Source organism: Lissotriton vulgaris, chromosome 5 (assembly GCF_964263255.1).
Source record: "Lissotriton vulgaris chromosome 5, aLisVul1.2, whole genome shotgun sequence".
NCBI lineage: Eukaryota > Metazoa > Chordata > Amphibia > Caudata > Salamandridae > Lissotriton > Lissotriton vulgaris.
Genome location: NC_141693.1, coordinates 1,559,331,166 through 1,559,353,441, shown reverse-complemented (window position 1 = coordinate 1,559,353,441; position 22,276 = coordinate 1,559,331,166). Strand labels below are relative to the sequence as shown.

Sequence of the window (22,276 nt, the reverse complement as noted above, 5' to 3'; positions counted from 1 at the left end):
CAGCTCTGACCCTGTTGCCCCATGGGAACAGTCCAGTCCGAACTACAAAAGCCATGTCCTTCCCAGAACGGAATCAAGCATCCGAGGACCGGACCGGTTTCGAGGTAACACCTCTCATTAGCCCGGCTAGCTTGATTCCAAGTGGTGTGGAGTGCCTGGGACCCACGTCTGGGCATCCCCAGCGCACTTAGGGCAGCAATTGCAAAAACAACAAGTGATGGACTGAATGTGGATCAATGTCACACATTCCCCCAGTCAAAAGATCTGGGCCCAAATCCATTGTTTTTTTGCACTCCACACCACCCTGGGTTAGACAATGGCGATATGCAAATCAGCTCTGACCCTGTTGCCCCATGGGAACAGTCCAGTCCGAACTACAAAAGCCATGTCCTTCCCAGAACGGAATCAAGCATCCGAGGACCGGACCGGTTTTGAGGTAACACCTCTCATCAGCCCGGCTAGCTTGACTCCAAGTGGTGTGGAGTGCCTGGGACCCACGTCTGGGCATCCCCAGCGCACTTAGGGCGGCAATTGCAAAAACAACAAGTGATGGACCGAATGTGGATCAATGTCACACATTCCCCCAGTCAAAAGATCTGGGCCCAAATCCATCGTTTTTTTGCACTCCACACCACCCTGGGTTAGACAATGGCGATATGCAAATCAGCTCTGACCCTGTTGCCCCATGGGAACAGTCCAGTCCGAACTACAAAAGCCATGTCCTTCCCAGAACGGAATCAAGCATCCGAGGACCGGACCGGTTTCGAGGTAACACCTCTCATCAGCCCGGCTAGCTTGACTCCAAGTGGTGTGGAGTGCCTGGGACCCACGTCTGGGCATCCCCAGCGCACTTAGGGCGGCAATTGCAAAAACAACAAGTGATGGACCGAATGTGGATCAATGTCACACATTCCCCCAGTCAAAAGATCTGGGCCCAAATCCATCGTTTTTTTGCACTTCACACCACCCTGGGTTAGACAATGGCGATATGCAAATCAGCTCTGACCCTGTTGCCTCATGGGAACAGTCCAGTCTGAACTACAAAAGCCATGTCCTTCCCAGAACGGAATCAAGCATCCGAGGACCGGACCGGTTTCGAGGTAACACCTCTCATCAGCCCGGCTAGCTTGACTCCAAGTGGTGTGGAGTGCCTGGGACCCACGTCTGGGCATCCCCAGCGCACTTAGGGCGGCAATTGCAAAAACAACAAGTGATGGACCGAATGTGGATCAATGTCACACATTCCCCCAGTCAAAAGATCTGGGCCCAAATCCATCGTTTTTTTGCACTCCACACCACCCTGGGTTAGACAATGCCGATATGCAAATCAGCTCTGACCCTGTTGCCCCATGGGAACAGTCCAGTCCGAACTACAAAAGCCATGTCCTTCCCAGAACGGAATCAAGCATCCGAGGACCGGACCGGTTTCGAGGTAACACCTCTCATCAGCCCGGCTAGCTTGACTCCAAGTGGTGTGGAGTGCCTGGGACCCACGTCTGGGCATCCCCAGCGCACTTAGGGCGGCAATTGCAAAAACAACAAGTGATGGACCGAATGTGGATCAATGTCACACATTCCCCCAGTCAAAAGATCTGGGCCCAAATCCATCGTTTTTTTGCACTCCACACCACCCTGGGTTAGACAATGGCGATATGCAAATCAGCTCTGACCCTGTTGCCCCATGGGAACAGTCCAGTCCGAACTACAAAAGCCATGTCCTTCCCAGAACGGAATCAAGCATCCGAGGACCGGACCGGTTTCGAGGTAACACCTCTCATCAGCCCAGCTAGCTTGACTCCAAGTGGTGTGGAGTGCCTGGGACCCACGTCTGGGCATCCCCAGCGCACTTAGGGCGGCAATTGCAAAAACAACAAGTGATGGACCGAATGTGGATCAATGTCACACATTCCCCCAGTCAAAAGATCTGGGCCCAAAGCCATCGTTTTTTTGCACTCCACACCACCCTGGGTTAGACAATGGCGATATGCAAATCAGCTCTGACCCTGTTGCCCCATGGGAACAGTCCAGTCCGAACTACAAAAGCCATGTCCTTCCCAGAACGGAATCAAGCATCCGAGGACCGGACCGGTTTCGAGGTAACACCTCTCATCAGCCCGGCTAGCTTGACTCCAAGTGGTGTGGAGTGCCTGGGACCCACGTCTGGGCATCCCCAGCGCACTTAGGGCGGCAATTGCAAAAACAACAAGTGATGGACCGAATGTGGATCAATGTCACACATACCCCCAGTCAAAAGATCTGGGCCCAAATCCATCATTTTTTTGCACTCCACACCACCCTGGGTTAGACAATGCCGATATGCAAATCAGCTCTGACCCTGTTGCCCCATGGGAGCAGTCCAGTCCGAACTACAAAAGCCATGTCCTTCCCAGAACGGAATCAAGCATCCGAGGACCGGACCGGTTTCGAGGTAACACCTCTCATCAGCCGGTAGCTCAGACGTGGGTCCCAGAGCCTCCACACCACTGGAGTCAAGCTAGCCGGGCTGATGAGAGGTGTTACCTCGAAACCGGTCCGGTCCTCAGATGCTTGATTCCGGTCTGGGAAAGATATGGCTGTTGTAGTTCGGACTGGACTGTTCCCATGGGGCACAGGGTCAGAGCTGATTTGCATAAAGCCATTATCTGACCCAGGGTGGTGTGGAGTGAAAAAAATGATGGATTTAGGCCCAGATCCTTGTACTGGGGTGAATGTAAGACATTGATCTACATTCTGTCCATCAAATTGTTTTTTGTAATTTTCTCCCTGAGTGTACTGGGGTAGCTCAGACGTGGGTCCCAGAGCCTCCACACCACTGGAGTCAAGCTAGCCGGGCTGATGAGAGGTGTTACCTCGAAACCGGTCCGGTCCTCGGATGCTTGATTCCGGTCTGGGAAAGATATGGTTGTTGTAGTTCGGACTGGACTGTTCCCATGGGGCACAGGGTCAGAGCTGATTTGCATAAAGCCATTATCTGACCCAGGGTGGTGTGGAGTGCAAAAAACGATGGATTTAGGCCCAGATCCTTGTATTGGGGTGAATGTAAGACATTGATCTACATTCTGTCCATCAAATTGTTTTTTTTAATTTTCTCCCTGAGTGTACTGGGGTAGCTCAGACGTGGGTCCTAGAGCCTCCACACCACTGGAGTCAAGCTAGCCGGGCTGATGAGAGGTGGTACCTCGAAACCGGTCCGGTCCTCGGATGCTTGATTCCGGTCTGGGAAAGATATGACTGTTGTAGTTCGGACTGGACTGTTCCCATGGGGCACAGGGTCAGAGCTGATTTGCATAAAGCCATTATCTGACCCAGGGTGGTGTGGAGTGCAAAAAACGATGGATTTAGGCCCAGATCCTTGTACTGGGGTGAATGTAAGACATTGATCTACATTCTGTCCATCAAATTGTTTTTTGTAATTTTCTCCCTGAGTGTACTGGGGTAGCTCAGACGTGGGTCCCAGAGCCTCCACACCACTGGAGTCAAGCTAGCCGGGCTGATGAGAGGTGTTACCTTGAAACCGGTCCGGTCCTCGGATGCTTGATTCCGGTCTGGGAAAGATATGGCTGTTGTAGTTCGGACTGGACTGTTCCCATGGGGCACAGGGTCAGAGCTGATTTGCATAAAGCCATTATCTGACCCAGGGTGGTGTGGAGTGCAAAAAACTATGGATTTAGGCCCAGATCCTTGTACTGGGGTGAATGTAAGACATTGATCTACATTCTGTCCATCAAATTGTTTTTTGTAATTTTCTCCCTGAGTGTACTGGGGTAGCTCAGACGTGGGTCACAGAGCCTCCACACCACTGGAGTCAAGCTAGCCGGGCTGATGAGAGGTGTTACCTCGAAACCGGTCCGGTCCTCGGATGTTTGATTCCGGTCTGGGAAAGATATGGCTGTTGTAGTTCGGACTGGACTGTTCCCATGGGGCACAGGGTCAGAGCTGATTTGCATAAAGCCATTATCTGATCCAGGGTGGTGTGGAGTGCAAAAAACGATGGATTTAGGCCCAGATCCTTGTACTGGGCTGAATGTAAGACATTGATCTACATTCTGTCCATCAAATAGTTTTTTGTAATTTTCTCCCTGAGTGTACTGGGGTAGCTCAGACGTGGGTCCCAGAGCCTCCACACCACTGGAGTCAAGCTAGCCGGGCTGATGAGAGGTGTTACCTCGAAACCGGTCCGGTCCTCGGATGCTTGATTCCGGTCTGGGAAAGATATGGCTGTTGTAGTTCGGACTGGACTGTTCCCATGGGGCACAGGGTCAGAGCTGATTTGCATAAAGCCATTATCTGACCCAGGGTGGTGTGGAGTGCAAAAAACGATGGATTTAGGCCCAGATCCTTGTACTGGGGTGAATGTAAGACATTGATCTACATTCTATGCATCAAATTGTTTTTTGTAATTTTTTCCCTGAGTGTACTGGGGTAGCTCAGACGTGGGTCCCAGAGCCTCCACACCACTGGAGTCAAGCTAGCCGGGCTGATGAGAGGTGTTACCTTGAAACCGGTCCGGTCCTCGGATGCTTGATTCCGGTCTGGGAAAGATATGGCTGTTGTAGTTCGGACTGGACTGTTCCCATGGGGCACAGGGTCAGAGCTGATTTGCATAAAGCCATTATCTGACCCAGGGTGGTGTGGAGTGCAAAAAACGATGGATTTAGGCCCAGATCCTTGTACTGGGGTGAATGTAAGACATTGATCTACATTCTGTCCATCAAATTGTTTTTTGTAATTTTCTCCCTGAGTGTACTGGGGTAGCTCAGACGTGGGTCCCAGAGCCTCCACACGACTGCAGTCAAGCTAGCCGGGCTGATGAGAGGTGTTACCTCGAAACCGGTCCGGTCCTCGGATGCTTGATTCCGGTCTGGGAAAGATATGGCTGTTGTAGTTCGGACTGGACTGTTCCCATGGGGCGCAGGGTCAGAGCTGATTTGCATAAAGCCATTATCTGACCCAGGGTGGTGTGGAGTGCAAAAAACGATGGATTTAGGCCCAGATCCTTGTACTGGGGTGAATGTAAGACATTGATCTACATTCTGTCCATCAAATTGTTTTTTGTAATTTTCTCCCTGAGTGTACTGGGGTAGCTCAGACGTGGGTCCCAGAGCCTCCACACCACTGGAGTCAAGCTAGCCGGGCTGATGAGAGGTGTTACCTCGAAACCGGTCCGGTCCTCGGATGCTTGATTCCGGTCTGGGAAAGATATGGCTGTTGTAGTTCGGACTGGACTGTTCCCATGGGGCACAGGGTCAGAGCTGATTTGCATAAAGCCATTATCTGACCCAGGGTGGTGTGGAGTGCAAAAAACGATGGATTTAGGCCCAGATCCTTGTACTGGGGTGAATGTAAGACATTGATCTACATTCTGTCCATCAAATTGTTTTTTGTAATTTACTGCACCCCTCACAGCACTGCGTGTTCACGGTCACCACAAGGCGTTTGTTGTAACGTAACCATGGTAATGATCTCTTTTGTCTCCATAGGCAAGAGCTGTCCCATACAGGTAGTACAACCTTTAAACTGACACTTAACTAGGTCATGTTTGTTTGAGGATAGATGTAAACCACTATAGTGGTCCTGAAGAATCGCAGCCAGAGGGCTAAAGCGAGAAACATGTTGACCTCACGATAAAATCTGTAGCCCTGGATCGTCACGTGGAATCCTAATTTCCAGCGATCATAGGCTACCCACTGTTTTTAACTGTGACAGGGGACCACCAGAATAAATTGATCTCAGGTACCTCATGTCACATTTTAACTCACATACTTACACTATCCGTTCCTTTCTGGCCCATCACCCGCACTTCACCCGAGGCAGTTGGTAAAAAGATCTCCGCTAAAGAGCCCCTCTTTGAGGTGAGCCCGTGGGGCATTGCACCGCCTGCCCGACGAGGAGCAACCGCCAATGATGAAGCATGACACTCGCAAGGGTGTGTGAGGCCATTAATACCATCATATTGGATACCCAGGGTAGCCCTCCACTGAGCACTACCTTCTCTCCCCTTGTGACCGTATCTTTACTTCCTATAACTCTCTAGTCTATAGGAACAGCCTAGTCTGTCTTTGCCTTACATTGTCCCTTTGGGCTCCGACTGTGGCTGGACCTTCCATTCTGAGGTTTCCTGAATGGTAAACTGAGCCCTAGGATCTTGACGTGATCCGCCCTTTCCCCCTTTTTTGATACACAGTGTTTTCTGTAATATCACGTAGTCTTTCTATACCTTTCAAGGTGTTTGATAATTCCTGCGACATGATACTGATTTGTGTTTGAATCTCGAGAATTTTTCTCATGACCTTAGGTGACTGAGTGTGATTATTCCTCTGTATGATTCGATCTTCACATTTTCTGTTCCTGAGTTTCCGTTCGGACCCATGTCTCATTTTCTTCTTATTTCTCTCCTTTAGTCTGTTTTCTCCTCGGACCTTAATTGCTGAGTTGGACGTTCTGTCTAGGCTTGCCGATCCACTGTTGTTGAAGTTGTTTGCATTTCGCGTTCTTTCGTTTTCATTCCTGGCCAGCGTACTTTCTGTTCCGCATAAAGCTCCTGGTTGATTTGGTCTGTTCCTGGAGGTCTCTAGATGGAGTGCTGATTTGTTCAGGTTCCTGTTGGTCCCTGGTTGGGATACTAATTGTGGAGATAGCGTCGGATGAGACTGTGATGTTTTCTGACGGACTCTGGAGTTGTAAAGGCCTATTGACTCTTGATTGCATGACTTGAAAGGTTCCTGGCGGACCCAAGTTGCGGTGCTTATTATATTGGTGTAGTTGGGTGTGACCAGGTTGACTTCTGTGTTTCTCCGGTGTATTAGTGGCTTCATGGCCTCTATGTTTCTTTTTAAGGATGCAAAAAAGTTGTCGAATTTTTCTAGGTCGTTGTTAGATGCATGGATCATCACTATCCAAGTCTTGAAGATAGTAATGCAGAGGTCCGCTCTCAGGTTGGGTGATGCTTTTGTCATATATTTTGTACCATGAGGGATGTTAGTTGTGGATTTTATATAGAGCAACGTTGTAAAGGCAATGCGCCATTTCGCCCTTTTTCTGATGAAGAATATCATATCTTTCGTGATGACTCCTTTGGCCATGCACACAGAAGTGTCACATATTAATGTGTCAGGGTTTTTCCTCATGATGTTATGCTTAAATGTTTTGGCTGCATTCTTAGAAAAATAGGTTGGTTATTTTATGATGTAGGCGTTCCCACTTATTAGTTCCAGGTAGTTTTCCTCCATATTTGTGGTTAATTAAATGCCTTTTCTTCTTTTGTTGTGCTTTATATTTAATTGTGAGGACTTTTCAAGATGTCCGCCGTGATTGTATCACTTTTGTGCTGATGCCTTCCTCTGTTTCTGTAGTTTTAGTCCTCTTTCACTTCCCATGGCTTGGTTTAGACCAAGGGATAAGCTCCTTTCTTTGTTTTTGTAGTTTTGGTCCTTTTCACTTTCCATAGATTTGTTTGGACCATGGGATTTGCTCCTTTCTCCTTGCCCCTGTTAGGAGTCCTCTTTTACTTTCTCCTGTTGTAGATGGTTTACACTCTTTATATGCCCACTTTTGTTATCTATGAGTTGTTTTCCGCCATTTTGGGATCTATTTTCAATTATTTTTGGTCCCTGGTCGTACTAGACAGAAGGAACTGCACTATGCTTATGTATTTCGACTGAGTGTCTGTTGCGGCCGTCATCTTAAGGTCAGGCACACCACTTCATGGTTTCACCTCGTCTACAGCGAAGCAACAATTCCTCGGTGATTCTCCAATGCATCATGTATCTTGAAGGCACATCATGGATCTTGTCTCTGGCCACTTCTGATGGATGCCTCTTGATATCGCCGCGATCCCTCACCTCTGCTCACTGCAGTCTCTCCTCTATTTCCATCATCGCCCTACGCTTCCGCGCTGTGCTGCGGACTTCATTCCGTTCCGGTTCCTACTTTGCAGCCTCTCCAGCCGCCTCGTGTCCACCGTTCCACGGTTCCAAGTTGGCGCGCTCTCCCGCCTCACTCCGTAACGCGAAGCTGGTCCGGCTCCACGTTGTTCCTCCGCTCCTCTGCACCTCGGACCCCCAACTCGGTGATCTCGTCGCTGGACCTATGCCTCCGCATCAGTTGCTTCTCGCTGAGTTCCGGTAAGCCGCTTCGCCCCTGTGGCAGATTCCTGATCGTTTCAGTCGCCGCAGGGCTCTCACGCCTGTTCACATTCCGAGGTTTGCACAAGAGCATTTGCAATACAAACATGTTAAACAGTAAGATTTACATTACAAATAGTAAGCAATTTAAAATTCACCATGGCTGTACAGTGACTATTGAACAACTGCTTAATATTGCTCAAGTTATTATGAACTAACATGTCATGGATGATATTGGTGAATGATTTGATGTAGGAGCACCAGACCAGGGGGAAGTAGTACTTTGTTATCATTCGAAGTGATCCTCAGCCATACTCCTGAGATGCAGTTGTCGTCCTTCGCCAAATCACAAAAGTTAAATCTTCATGTTTCTCTATGGCTGGTGTAGCTTTACTGTTCAATGATTTCTAATGGTTCTCTGCATGTCCTCTGGTGGGATATTGTGTTTCAGCAATGAATGTTTATGAGAAAGGGAGATGGTTAGGGATCCTCAATACATTTTGTCAGTGGTATCAGTCGCAGTGGTCGAATCAAAGGCCAAAGAAATGGTAAGTAGGTTGAAACCTGAAAGTTGAAAAGAACAAGGTCAGATAGGTCAAGTAGGCAATTGCCCATCCTCGCAGTCCAGCAAGCAATGGAGGCACCAGGAGCTCATAAAATATATTTTGCTCTGTGTTCAACTTTGGCTTGCAAAGAATTTGAATAACGTTAACCAAGGTGACGGGGGAGTCAGCACTGAAGAGATTGTGACTCTTCAAACACGACAAGAGGTAAGGCAGTTTATAAAAATGTGCTGCCATACAATATTGTACTCCAGCAGGTGCCTCTTGCTTCTCCAGTGTCACACCCTGTTGGTTTGGAATCATACAGATTATTTTTAACAATGTGAAACAGGCCTGATAAATGTCAGTCCTAGGGGTCGATTACGATCTCGGTCGAAACGGAAGCTTTCCGACCGAGATGGTTGGTTTCACTATTGACCCCCTAAATACAATTTCGGTTGTCGGAAATGAAACTGGCCAGTCATTCCAGCTGGCTTCCAACAGGCTCAAGGAGCCCGTCGGCCTGTCGGAGTCTGGCCCGTAATTCATATGGATGCATTTTTATACTGTCCATATTATGATTAGGGTTCCCTGATTTCCGCATTGTCTGATTTTTACAGATAAACACAGACAGAAAACACTGTCTCCCCTGTCTGTATTTATTTTTGAAAGTGGAAAAATACAGATAATTTAGCTTCTTTTGAGTGATTCATCATGCTGAGATTAATCACTTTCAGGCCAGTAGCTGTACATAATGACAGCAAGGGGAGCTACAAAACTCAATGATATGTCCTTAAATTACTGCATATCTCAACATGTATATGTGTTATTACACTATTTCTTTAATGTGGGTGTATTATGTTTATATTTTTTACTGTGTAATGTGCTAGAACCTGACAGGCATTTAAGTATGAGGCCACATTTATCTGTTAAATAAATGCAGAAATACACGAGTTATCACCTCATCTATTTAAACAACACAAATTAAATATGGATAAATACCAATCAGCTGGCCAAAAAATAAATATGGACAAATACAGACGGAAATGTTCAAATAATAAATACCATAAAACCGTGAGACCTAACACGATTTCTGGGGCATACTTTCCATGGAAAGCCTGTTGGAAAGTGTGTTTGGGGGCCTCTAGCTGGGCCCCTTCTGTTGCGGCCTCCGGTTGGGGTCCAATGGGGCACGTTGATCCCAGCACCGTGTGGCAGGCATTTCTCTATGGGAGCTTGTGCAACAGCTGATTTATAGCCACAACACATGCTCTCATCGGGAAATGTATGTGTGCTTGCATCATAATTAGGCGGTCGGGACTGCCAAATAGAGGTCAGTCGGTCCATGTTTCCATGACATTGTTGGGCGGACTCAAGGGGGCTGATAACGATGCTTACTCATGGCCCCCCCCTTTGTATCTGTACCACATTTGCAGAATTATTTTGCTCTTGTGTGCAATCACAAAGCATCCATAGAGGAATTACAGCCACGCTCTTGGTGGCTCTATTCCCACCCAGTCTTCCCCAAAATAGAGGTGTTTCTTTTATGATGATGAGTGCTTTGGACAACCCTACCCCGAAATCTCTCCTCCTCCAGCACCAATAGGATGTGATCGCTCAGTCTCGCTAGTTCCATTGTTGGTTACATATTTCCCTAGGCTCTTGAAAACCTATGTATTTCGTTCCTTTTCAACCCTCATAACTGCAATGTAATTTAAAACAGTAACCAAAGGCCTTATATTATAAGTGGCTCTGGAATTATGAGACTAAGAAGGGCCGATTGTACTCTTGAACGTCTAGTACAAGAATATTGTGGCACAGTAATACTGTGGACAAAATATCGAGGGACAAAATATTAAAGGGTAAATGCACAAAGGGACATATGCATTTGCCATTCTTAACTCCAAATAAATGAAGATATATGTATATGTATTTTGGTACACATAAGTTGAAGTAGGTACAGAAAATCGTTACATACTTACCTTTTGATATTTTGTCTGTTGATTTTTTTATCAATGATATTAGTGTCCCACAATATTGTTATTCATGAGACACATAGGAAGGCCAAATTATGGAACACAATGCAAATTATGCAGCATAATGTAGTACATTCTGTGACAATACTTTTTTGCTGTTTTATCAAATATTAATGTTGTTCTCGCAAAATGTTTTGCCTCTCTAGTACCAGTATAACACATGGGTGATAAATTCAGGTGAGTAGTTAACGTTTGCCACAGAGCAACACCATGTGTAATTTGATTCTTCTAAACTAGCAAAACATTTATTTGTAAAAAAATGTAAACTATGTAGCATAGGGTGGATTGTTTGGTAAGTATAGTAAACCCATTATTGTATGGAAGAAGTGCCTTGGGACCCTCACAGGTGACAAGCAGCTCTCTACAGATCCACCCTACATTTACATTACATTCCAGTGACCCCCATCGATAAGTGATGGTTTGTTGTGTGATCCTTTTAGTCTGATAGTACTCACACTCTCACATTGACAGGAAAAAAGCACCAAAATCTTACCTCACCCTACTTAGAAAGTATGAACTCGCACAACCTGAGAGTGCTTTTCATCATTTTGATCATGTCCGCAAGCTGGTAGATAGAGAGAATGGAAACAAGAAGGCTATTTAGACATGACAACATGTATAGTAGTTGACTTATTTTTCTCCAAAAACGCAAATAGTGGGCATTGCCAGTAAATGGTTGACCCCAAGGACTAGGAGCTTTTTTCTCCATTGATTAAAGCCAAGGCCAGCCAAAGTCTTTGTCTAGTCTAGAAGTGAGGATAGAAAAAGCTAAATTTGCTCCTATTGTGAAAGGGAATTGTTAGCCCATAGATCCTTGCTCGCCCACAAATTGGATCAACCCCAGTGTATTTTGTTTCGCAGAAGAGGTTAGTCTAGTAGTCAGAAGGGTAATTGTTTTAAATAATCTCTTTTTCCTTCAGGAGATAAATTCCACCTCTGTACATTTACACTGTGCACTAAAACCAGCTTTGAAGTTAAGAAATCAGCTCTAGCTCTCTAAGGGTACCAGTGGATGAGAGACGGATTGAGTTGCTACACCATTCACTCCTTGTTAATAACGTAAAGAATTCCTTGATTTTCTGAGAATGGAGTATAGTTTCCATGGGAAGTTATTCGTGAGATATCATGTGGATGTACTTTGTGAAGATGGTATGGAAGAAACAGAATTTGAGAGAGAAGGCACATGAACATGACGGTATTGTAACTCACATGTTTCTCAGGTGAAAAGTTGGGGATGTGGAAGTCATCCCTGTATTCTGGTGGTGGTACTTCTTCAAGCAGATTGTCCGGATCCTGACAATATAATAAAAAAGATCAGCATTACCAAGACCCTTGTAAACAAATGTAGACTGTCATGAGTCTTGAAGAAGAAAGTCATGAAAGGCTGCACATCTCAAGCAAATAAAAAACATATGTACAAGAAACAGCATACTATGTTCACTCCTATTTTGGCATTTCACATCCTTAGCACCTTGTACTCATCACCTAAAAGCAGAACATATGTGTGAGTGAAATATTGCTTTTGTGAGTAATGGATCAAAGATGCAGTAACAGTGAATAATAGTGATTTGGCAGTGTATACGTGTGCTGCTACCATACGTGCTCACTCTGCTCTTTACCTAAGAAATCTTGTATGGCTCTTTCTAAACAATACAGTTTCTACCTTATCTGATAAATGCCATCCTGGCTCCCAAAAGGCTCGCCTACCATTGACAGATCACTCACCTCCACTACATTGTAAAGAAATCAAGAAAGAAATTACTGGGGGGCGTGGCCAAGCAGCCCAAGATGGTAGCCGCATTTTGAGCGAGCTACATGCCAGCTCCTAGAACCTTGCTGAATCCGAACCTTAGGTACATATTTTCAGTTGCAGGCACCAGTGCAGTGGCCCTATAATCACCCCCTTTGGCCCACCCGAACCTATCCAGGGAGCCCTGGATGAGAGAGCGAATTTCTGCAATCGACGGCCTGGGTGTGCCTGCCAGAGGCAAACACCACCTGGAGCTGTGAACCCACAGTGGCAAACCCTCTCTGCATCGACTCCTGGAGCGTGAGAGGGAGAGAAGACAGGCGCATGGCTGAGGTGTGGCACATTGCTGCTTTCACTTCCAGGTGGCCTGTAACAATGTAACGGGCACCTTAGAGTGGAGGAGATGGACTGGTCACCACACATGGCTAGGACTGAAACTGCAGCCTGATTGAGCCAACTATGGGGCAAACTTTTCTTGGATGAAAACATCCATGTGGTGCCCGCTACATTTGTCCCCTTTGGCCAACCTAAGCCTATGTAGGGAGTCGAGGATGAGAGAAACTTATGAGGCAAACAACGACCTGCCGGGAGATGGACATTCCGCCAAAAGACACAACCTGGAACTGCAATCTCACTGCAGCGACTTACCTCTACCTCTGCATTGACTCTTGACTCGCAATGGAGAGGATACAGCCAAATGGGAGGGGAGTGGTAGGGACCACCTTTCATTTTAATCAACCCCCCATGGGCTTGTGACAGCCCAGCTGATTTGGTGGCCCAGAGTAGAAAAGAGGGGGAGGGCAACATGAGAGAAATTCCCCACAGAATACTTCAGAACCTGCATCATGGATTGTGAGCTATCCTCCTACTTCATTCTGGAAAGGGCGCACAGGGCACTGGCCCTAAGGCCACAGCCAGGGAGACCACCTAGAGGCATTACCATCAGTATACTGTACCTTATGGACAGACTATATCCTGCGGCAGGCACAACAACGTCCATTGCACCAACTCTATGGTTATGCTCTGACCCGATTACGCAGGTAAAGTGCAGCCCCTTCTTACATCTTTCTTAGAGGTTAAGTGAGAAGTTAGGGCTAAGGACATTCAATATATGCTGATGTACCCTGCCAAACTGAAAGTAATGTATCAGTGGAGAACCATTTTGTTTAAGAGTCCGGAAGAGCGCTGACTTCATCAGCCCACATGCCCTCAACTCCGAGAACTACATCCTACTGGGAGACCTCAACTTCCACCTGGAAAAGAAAAACGACAGCAACACCACCACCCTTCTGGACAACCTGGCCAAGCAAGAAGGCAGAAGGGAGGACACAGTTCAGGATTCTTCTTCCACCAAAAACGGACGCTGTGTGGACCCCGGGCTGCCCCTGAACCTACCTGCAGCAGCTGACTCTGGTGCCTTCGTCCTCCCGCCTCCCGCCGCCGACCCCTGCTCCATCTCTGGGTCTTGCAGCCGTGTGGAGTGCGGTAGAGGAGCAGCAAAACTACATTACCCAGCTGCCCTAGCGGCGCTAATCGCGCCAAACGCGCGCCAGGAGGCGCTCAAATACAGAGTCACCCCGGTCGAGGGGGCGACTCTCTGCTTTCAGAAACGGACGCTGTGTGGACCCCGGGCTGCCCCTGAACCTACCTGCAGCAGCTGACTCTGGTGCCTTCGTCCTCCCGCCTCCCGCCGCCGACCCCTGCTCCATCTCTGGGTCTTGCAGCCGTGTGGAGTGCGGTAGAGGAGCAGCAAAACTACATTACCCAGCTGCCCTAGCGGCGCTAATCGCGCCAAACGCGCGCCAGGAGGCGCTCAAATACAGAGTCACCCCCGTCTCGCGGGACGCGAGCGGGACGCCGGGCTAAGCCCGGGCAAAGGGCGGGCCCTCTGTGGCCCTCAGTGGCCGAGGTAGGCCGGGCCGGGCTCAGGTATTTTGATTATTGAGTTGTATACCCTGTGATACTCGGGTGTGCCATTATATTATAATTTTAAGTATTGCTAGAGATATTGAACGATTGAACGCCACTAACTGTATGAACTTCTTCTCTCATGATCATTGAGTGAATATTTATAGTATTTTATACAGTGTTTGTTGTTTTAAGAGTGTGGTTATCTTGTAGGCTCTATTTCCATACGCTACTATGGAGTGTAAGACATTACGATCTGGGAAAGTTGTTATGGAGAATTATGATTCATTTCCTAATTTAAGTCATGTCGGAAAAAAGAAAACAAATAGAGGCATCATGAAAGGTCAGATGCAATTAAATCAAATTTGGGAGAAAAGTTTGAGTAAATCTCTTGAAGTTCCTAGAAAAGATGATACTGAACTACTACCGCAATTGAATCTCTGTTCAAATATGGAGGAAGCTGGTTTTCCAGCTCTTACGGAGGGAAAAAAAGGGTCTCTGAGTCAGACTGTAGAGGCCAACCGTTCAACATGTGCTGTGAATATGATTGATGCTGTCCCCTTGCTAAAATCGCAATCCTTGTCCCATGAAATTCCTATAGGGAATGGTATTCTGGAAGAGGATAAGGGCGATATCTCTATACTCAACAGCATTGATTTAGAACTCTGCGGCCGATATATAGATAAGACATCTTTACCCCACTTAGTAGGTAATAAAACTCCTCGTGGTGAAACCCCATCTGGTCTACTATTATATAGTAGTACGCCCTCCATCAAATCTAAAGATAGTCTTTCTCCGCAGTTTGAGATACAATCCCCGCACTTTAACATGTCAGGGATTTGTCCCCTCACATCTTCAAATTTTCCAAAAAACGAAAAACCTTTCTCAGAGTCACTCATTGCCCTGGAACAAATTTTATCCTCTATGTTATTGCTAATGGGAAAATTTGCTGTAAATTCTGACTGTATCTTGTCTTCGGTTACTGAGATTCTGCAGGCCTTGTTGGCACAAAATGGGAAATTGGTAGAAAAGGTACTTAAGCCTCCCACTATTCCTGTTGACACTGGTCTTTCTGTTCTTAATGAGGCAGACAAAATTATAGAAGAGAGGGGAGAGGCTCATCTGGGATCTTCCACAGAGGCGGGGATGCTTAAGTCACTTAATCAACCTATTTCACCCACCTCGCATTTGAGGATTGAGCCTTTGTTACCTGAGCAGGAAGAGAGTGTCTGTGAAGCTCCTACAACGGGGGGCCACGATCTCTTTCCTATTTTTGTACAGGATAAAAAGGAGCCAGAAGCTGCCTCGGGGTCTCCAAAAGTCACCAAAATGAAATCAAGAGAAAAAAAGGGGAAACCTACACGTAAATATAAAAAGAAAAGACCTAGACAGATTATTTTTCCAAAACATATAATAACTGTAACACCTGCTCCCATAGAAAGAGGGCATAGTATTCCCCCTGTTAGTCCGGAGAAGGTGGAAGTGGAAAATATCTTAGAGGATTCCAAGGGACTTCCCTCGGCTGAAGTAAACACGGATATGGTGGTCTCTGGTTTAGTAGTTGATGCCCCTGTTCCCCAACTTACAAGTACAGATGATAAATATTTCCCGATAGTAACACGAGTATATAATCCAACTGCTCCTATTTTTCTGCCTCAGAAGGAGATAGTTAGGAAGGCAATACCACAATCTGTAAAAAGTCCAATCTCATATGTGGATACTTGTGTACTAGATTTTCTTCCATTATTTGACGCTGATCTAAAAATGAATAGATCTTTGCTACTTAGCTGCTTTAAGGAGATTGAAAGTTTAAAGTTGGTCCTATCAAATGATATAGATTTAGTTACCCCAATAAGATCATTAAATGGCCAACGAATAAGGGTAAAATTTTATTCGAAGATAATTACTAACCTAGTTCTCCAACAAGCCGAAGCATTTCAATGTAGAGGTATTGACGTCCTACCCTATGTTAATAAAAATTTGTGCCTTTCTCTTAATGAAAGGAACACAAAGTTAAACATGGGACAGGATGTCCTTCCGTTATGTAATAACGATCTAAAAATTTGGATCTCTAGAGGCAAACGCATGGTTTCCCAGGTTTGTCCTGTACCTAGTAGTACAGACAATCTATTTACTGAAGACTCTGCGATGTGGAACTGGCTACCTGGAGTTCTCTCAAACACCACCTCGAGAAACCCACGGTCACCCTCACATCTTTAACCATTGTTTAAAAATTGTCTCTTGGAATGCTGCCGGCTTGACTAACTGCCCTGAAAAATTTGATTATCTCTTCTCCCAAAATGCAGATGTGTTATGTATCCAAGAAACATGGTGTCATATTTTCCCACATGTTGGAAATGATTACTTCGTCCTGGAGGCTGCCGCAACGCCATCAAAGAAGGGCCATGCTAAAGGCGGAATTGCCTGTTTATTATCTAATGCACTACAATGGCATTTCGCACACTATAAGGACGAGAGTAATCTATTCCAAGTTATAACTATTTCTAACCTGGATCCTGGTGTCCAACGGACCTCGTTTATCATAGTAAACGCCTATATTCCACCTGAAGATAATTTTACGGTAGTTTTAAAACGTATGTTTTCCTATCTAAAGCGTCTATTAGAGGTGGATGATCCTCCATACCTATTATTAGTGGGGGACTTAAACTGTAAAGTGTCTAACACTTCCCTAGACTTATTTCGAAACAAAGCAAAGGAAGAGGTTTATAATATCCCCCAAGCCTCTTTGCCCAATAAAATAAAAACTAATAAAAGGGGCAAGATTCTCCTCGGGGAACTCAATGCCATAGAGGGAATTATTATAAACGGTAGAATGCCCTCTGATACTCCAGCTAATTACACTCATGGTTCATTCAAGGGAGAATCTATTTTGGATTACGTAATTACAGACTTTGAAATGTTCTCTTTCTGCAAAGATTTGGTAATCTCTTATACCCCCTTGAGCGATCATAAAATCATTAAATTAACTGTTTCTTTAACATCTCCTGAAGCTGACCTCTGGTCATTAAAGAACAGAGGTTTCACCATTAATAGTCACTCAGATAGATGTTATTGGAGATCTAGTTATAACAAAGAGGTACAAAACATCCTTACCCAATTTCTAACTGAGCTTGACTATTGGCAGGGAAGGGAATTTATGTTCCTCGAAACCCTTATCCAAAAAATTACTGAAATAGTTAGGACTTCAGGAAATCTTAAAAAGAAATGTTTCTCTCCTAGTCCTCTATTAAGGTTGAATAAAGAAATTAATAAAGTTGTTAGGATGCAATACCTAAATAGATCTGGAGAGCTTGGGTTAAAACTAGCTTTATTAAAAAGAAGGAGGGTGAGATTGAGAGCCAAATTAAAAAGAGATAAAGAAGATATCTTATGGATTAAGCTAAAAGAGGCATCTAAGTGTAAAAACGTCAGAGATTTTTGGTCCATAATAAGGCAAGGATGTGGATCTGTAACAACGTCCACTCCGATTGCAATCACTGAAAATGTCTGGACCCAATTTGTGACTACTCTATATGCGTCCAACCATGTAGGGACCGATGTTTGGGTTCCAGATTTCAATTCTGACGTTATAATGGAACTCCCCACTGAGCACACCATAGCCAGTGCAATCAGGAGTATGCGCTCTTCAGGGGCTATGGGACCAGATGAAGTGCCTATGTCCACAATTAAGCAAGATGTAACTACTTGGAGTAGGATCCTTCTTCCAGTGTTTCAGGTGTGTTTTAAAACAAGAGCAGTCCCGGACTCTTGGCGGGGAAGCATCCTGATCCCAATTTTTAAAAAAGGAGACCGGGCTAATCCCGCTAATTACCGTCTAATTGCATTATTGGATGCTATAGGGAAAATTTTCGCTAAACTTTTATTAATATCTATAACAGAATGGGCAGATAAAAATAATATTATACCCAGGGAACAGACAGGTTTCCGAAAAGAGCACGGAACTCTGGACAATTTAACCATGCTACAGGTAATTGTAGATAAATATGTTCGTGTGCGTGGTGGAGGCGTATATGCAGCATTTATAGATTTCTCTGCAGCGTTCGATAGGGTGGACAGACCAACGCTGTGGAGAAAGCTGTCGGCATTGGGTATGCCGGGGCATTTATTGGACTTAGTTAAGTCCTTGCATTGGAACACATGGTGTCGGGTGCTACAAGGAGGTGATAGGGGTCTCTCCCAAGCCATCCCATCCCGCAATGGCCTAAAACAAGGATGCATACTGGCACCCACTTTGTTCTCCCTATATATGGCTGATTTGCCAACTGCTGTTGCTGACTGTGAGGGATTAGCCCCAAAAATTGGAGGAACTGCCATACCCATTCTAATGTACGCAGACGATATTCTTGTTCTAGATCTGACCCCGAAAGGCCTTTCTAATCGTCTCCATACATTGAATGAATTCGCCGATGCACACTTTATGAAAATCAATAGTTCAAAAAGTAAAGTTATGTGCATCTTTGGAAAAAAGAAATGCAGGTCCAAGAGTTTTAATTGGACATTAAGTGGTGAAAAACTAGAGGTAGTTAACTCCTATACGTTTTTGGGCAAAATAATATGTTCTAACCTTAGTGAGAAACCCCACATTGAAAATAACTCCAGAAAAGCAATGGCCCATGGGAGGGGATTATGTTCCTTGTACAAAGCGACTGGGAGGAGACACTTCTCATGCTGCCTGGATGTATTCCGTGCAAAGATTCCTGCTACCCTTTTGTATGGAATGGAATTGGTGGATCCATATCAATGGGAGTTTATGCAAAAAATGGAGGGGAAGGTATTAAGGAAAATTTCTTCGTTAAATTCTGCCTGCTCCACTTCATCTTGCAGGCTGGAATTCGGACTGCGAAGTTGTAGGGCTCAAGGGTTAGCTGCTCTAGTAAAATGGATAACATGCTTGGCCCGAGGCAAACCAGGAACCTTACGAGAAAGCTTAAAAAAGGAGCTCTTGGGCAACTTTAATGAGTTCTCGCAGCTAGTAAAAAACTTTCGACTGGCTGTTTCAATATTGGAATTGGATGAAAGTACGTTGTTTTTACTTTCTCCATTAGAACTAAAGCTAAAGTTAAAAAGTATGTCCTGGGAATACTGCTACAAACTGGATATACTTGCCCAACAGAAAGAGAAAGATAAAGATAGGGAACTCCTGGTTTTAACCTATACACCTAAACAAGCCCAACAATATCTAACTTGGAACATTCCGCATGGTGTCCGTAGGGTATGGTACCTCCTTCGCCACAATTTGCTTCCACTAAATACATTACTTGCAAAATGGTATGGAGTGTCCCCCTTGTGTAATTTTTGTAATAATGCCGTTCAAGATTTTAAACATGTTCTGCTTATTTGCCCAGGCCTGTACTTATTGAGGAAAAAATGGATAAAACCAATCTGTATACAAATGGGAATTACGAATGTAAAAATGTTTTTTAATGCTCTCCTCTGCCCCCCTAATGAAATGTTCTGTTTTAGAATTTTTAAATATTTTAAAGAATTTTTAGATATCTATTAATGTGATTCTGGTGAGATGTTGATGAGTGTAACTTTGCATATAACAAGTGGTCGTTTAGTCGTTGTATTAAGTTTGTGTTTTAAAGTATGGTTACATGTATGTTATTTTATGTGGCCCTCATTGAGAGCCAAATCATAATAAACTTTTGACTTTGACTTTGACAACCTGGCCAATCTCGGACTCAAACAACTTGTTGACACCCCCACCCACCTTGCCGGACACACACTCGACCCCATCTTCACCTCCAGCAAGCACATCTCCTTCGACCACACCACAGCTCTCCATTGGAAGGACCACAGCTGGGTTCACTTCAACTACAAAAAGTCCTTGACCCACAACCCCCCACAACCTATTCCTTGAAGAAACTGGAACAAAATCACCGCCGAACAACTCTTCACATCGCTTAACCAAAACCCTCCTGCCATATCATCGGATCCAAACCAAGCTGCCTCCAAACTCACACAATGGATCACCCACAGTGCTGACGAACTAGCACCCATGAAAAACCACCAAATCAAACTAGGTTGCAAAAAGGCCCCCTGGTTCAACGATGAATTCAAGAAATCCAAGAAGTTATGCCGTACTCTCGAGAAAACCTGGAGAAAAAACCCAACCACTAACAACCTGACCACCTTCAAGGCCGCCACCCGCAAACACCACCAATTGATCCGATCCACCAGGAAATCAGCATTCAAGAACCGACTCGACAACAACGCCCACAACAGCAAGGAACTATTCAACATCGTCAAAGAATTTACCAACCCCACCGCCGGCACGAACAACATCACTCCCTCCCAAGACCTCTGTGACTCCTTATCCTCTTTCTTCCACAATAAAATCGCCGACATACATAACAGCTTTGAAAACCAGTCCGAGGAACAGTCCTCTCCACCCACCCCAGAACCAAAACAGAACTCTCACAACCTTCGCGCCTGGAACCCAATCACTACTGAAGACACCATCCGCCTGATGAACTCCATCCACTCAGGATCGCCAACCGACCCATGTCCCCACTACATTTTCAACAAAGCAGACTCCATCATTGCACCCCATCTCCGCGATGTCATCAACTGCTCCTTCAACTCCGCCACCTTCCCAGAAAACTGGAAACATGCCGAACTCAGCACCCTCCTGAAGAAACGCACAGCAGACCCCTCAGAACTTACGAACTACCGCCCCATCTCACTCCTCCCATTCCCTGCCAAAGTCATTGAGAAAGCCGTCAACAGTCAGCTCGCCACCTTCCTTGAATCCAACAATTCCCTCGACACCTCACAGTCCAGCTTCCGAGCCAAACACAGCACCGAAACCGCCCTCATCGCAGCTACAGACGACATCTGAACGCTACTGGACAAGGGAGAAACAGTTGCCCTCATCCTACTTGGCCTCTCCGCCGCATTCGACACAGTCTGTCATAGCACCCTCATACAACGCTTCAGAAACATCAGAATACATGGAAAAGCATTGGACTGGATCATCTCGTTCTTCGCCGGGAGAACCCAGAGAGTCCGCCTCCCCCCATTCAAATCAGAGGCCACCGAAGTCTTCTGCGGAGTACCACAAGGATCATCACTCAGTCCCACCCTCTTCAACGTCTACATGAGTCCCCTCGCATCCATCGTGCGACAACACAACCTCAACATCATCTCCTACGCAGACGACACCCAGCTGATCCTCTCCCTCACCAAAGACCCTAACACCGCAAAACCAATCTTCACGAAGGAATGAAAGAAGTAGCAGAATGGATGAAGAACAGCTGCTTAAAACTAAACTCGGACAAAACAGAAGTCCTCATCTTAGGATCATCCGCCTCTGCCTATGACGACTCGTGGTGGCCACCGGCCCTGGGTACAGCACCCATACCTAAAGACCACGCACGTAACCTGGGCTTCATCCTAGATTCATCCCTCTCGATGACCAAACAATCAACGCCGTCTCATCCTCATGCTTCAACGTACTTTGCATGCTCAAAAAAATCTTCAGTTGGATCCCCACCGAAACAAGAAAGACTGTCACCCACACACTGGTCACTAGCCGATTGGACTATGGAAACACCCTCTACGCCGGAACCACAGCCAAACTACAGAAAAAACTCCAACGCATCCAAAACGCCTCAGCCAGACTCATATTGGACATCCCCCGTCAAGCTCACATTACCGATCACCTAAAAGACCTCCACTGGCTCCCCGTCAACAAGAGAATAACGTTCCGTCTCCTCACTCACGCACACAAGGCCCTCTACGACCTAGGTCCCGAATGCCTCAACACACGTCTGTCCTTCTACACACCCACCCGCCAACTACGATCATCCAATCAAGCCTTCGCCGCAATTCCGCGCAGCCACAGATCCACCATGGGAGGAAGATCCTTCTCCTACCTAGCGGCCAAAACCT

General features: G+C 45.8%; 1 protein-coding gene across 1 annotated transcript in view; it reads right to left on the bottom strand.

Moving 5' to 3' along the window:
- Positions 1-8,603: 8,603 nt before the first annotated feature.
- Positions 8,604-22,276, bottom strand: part of LOC147715150 (maestro heat-like repeat-containing protein family member 1) — an 89,951-nt gene continuing 76,278 nt past the window's right edge. The window contains exons 21-22 of the mRNA XM_086920413.1: positions 11,911-11,994; positions 8,604-8,687 (exon numbers count right to left, since the gene is read on the bottom strand). Coding sequence (XP_086776539.1) covers positions 8,604-8,687; positions 11,911-11,994 — 168 coding nt within the window. The remainder of the gene's footprint in view (positions 8,688-11,910; positions 11,995-22,276) is intronic.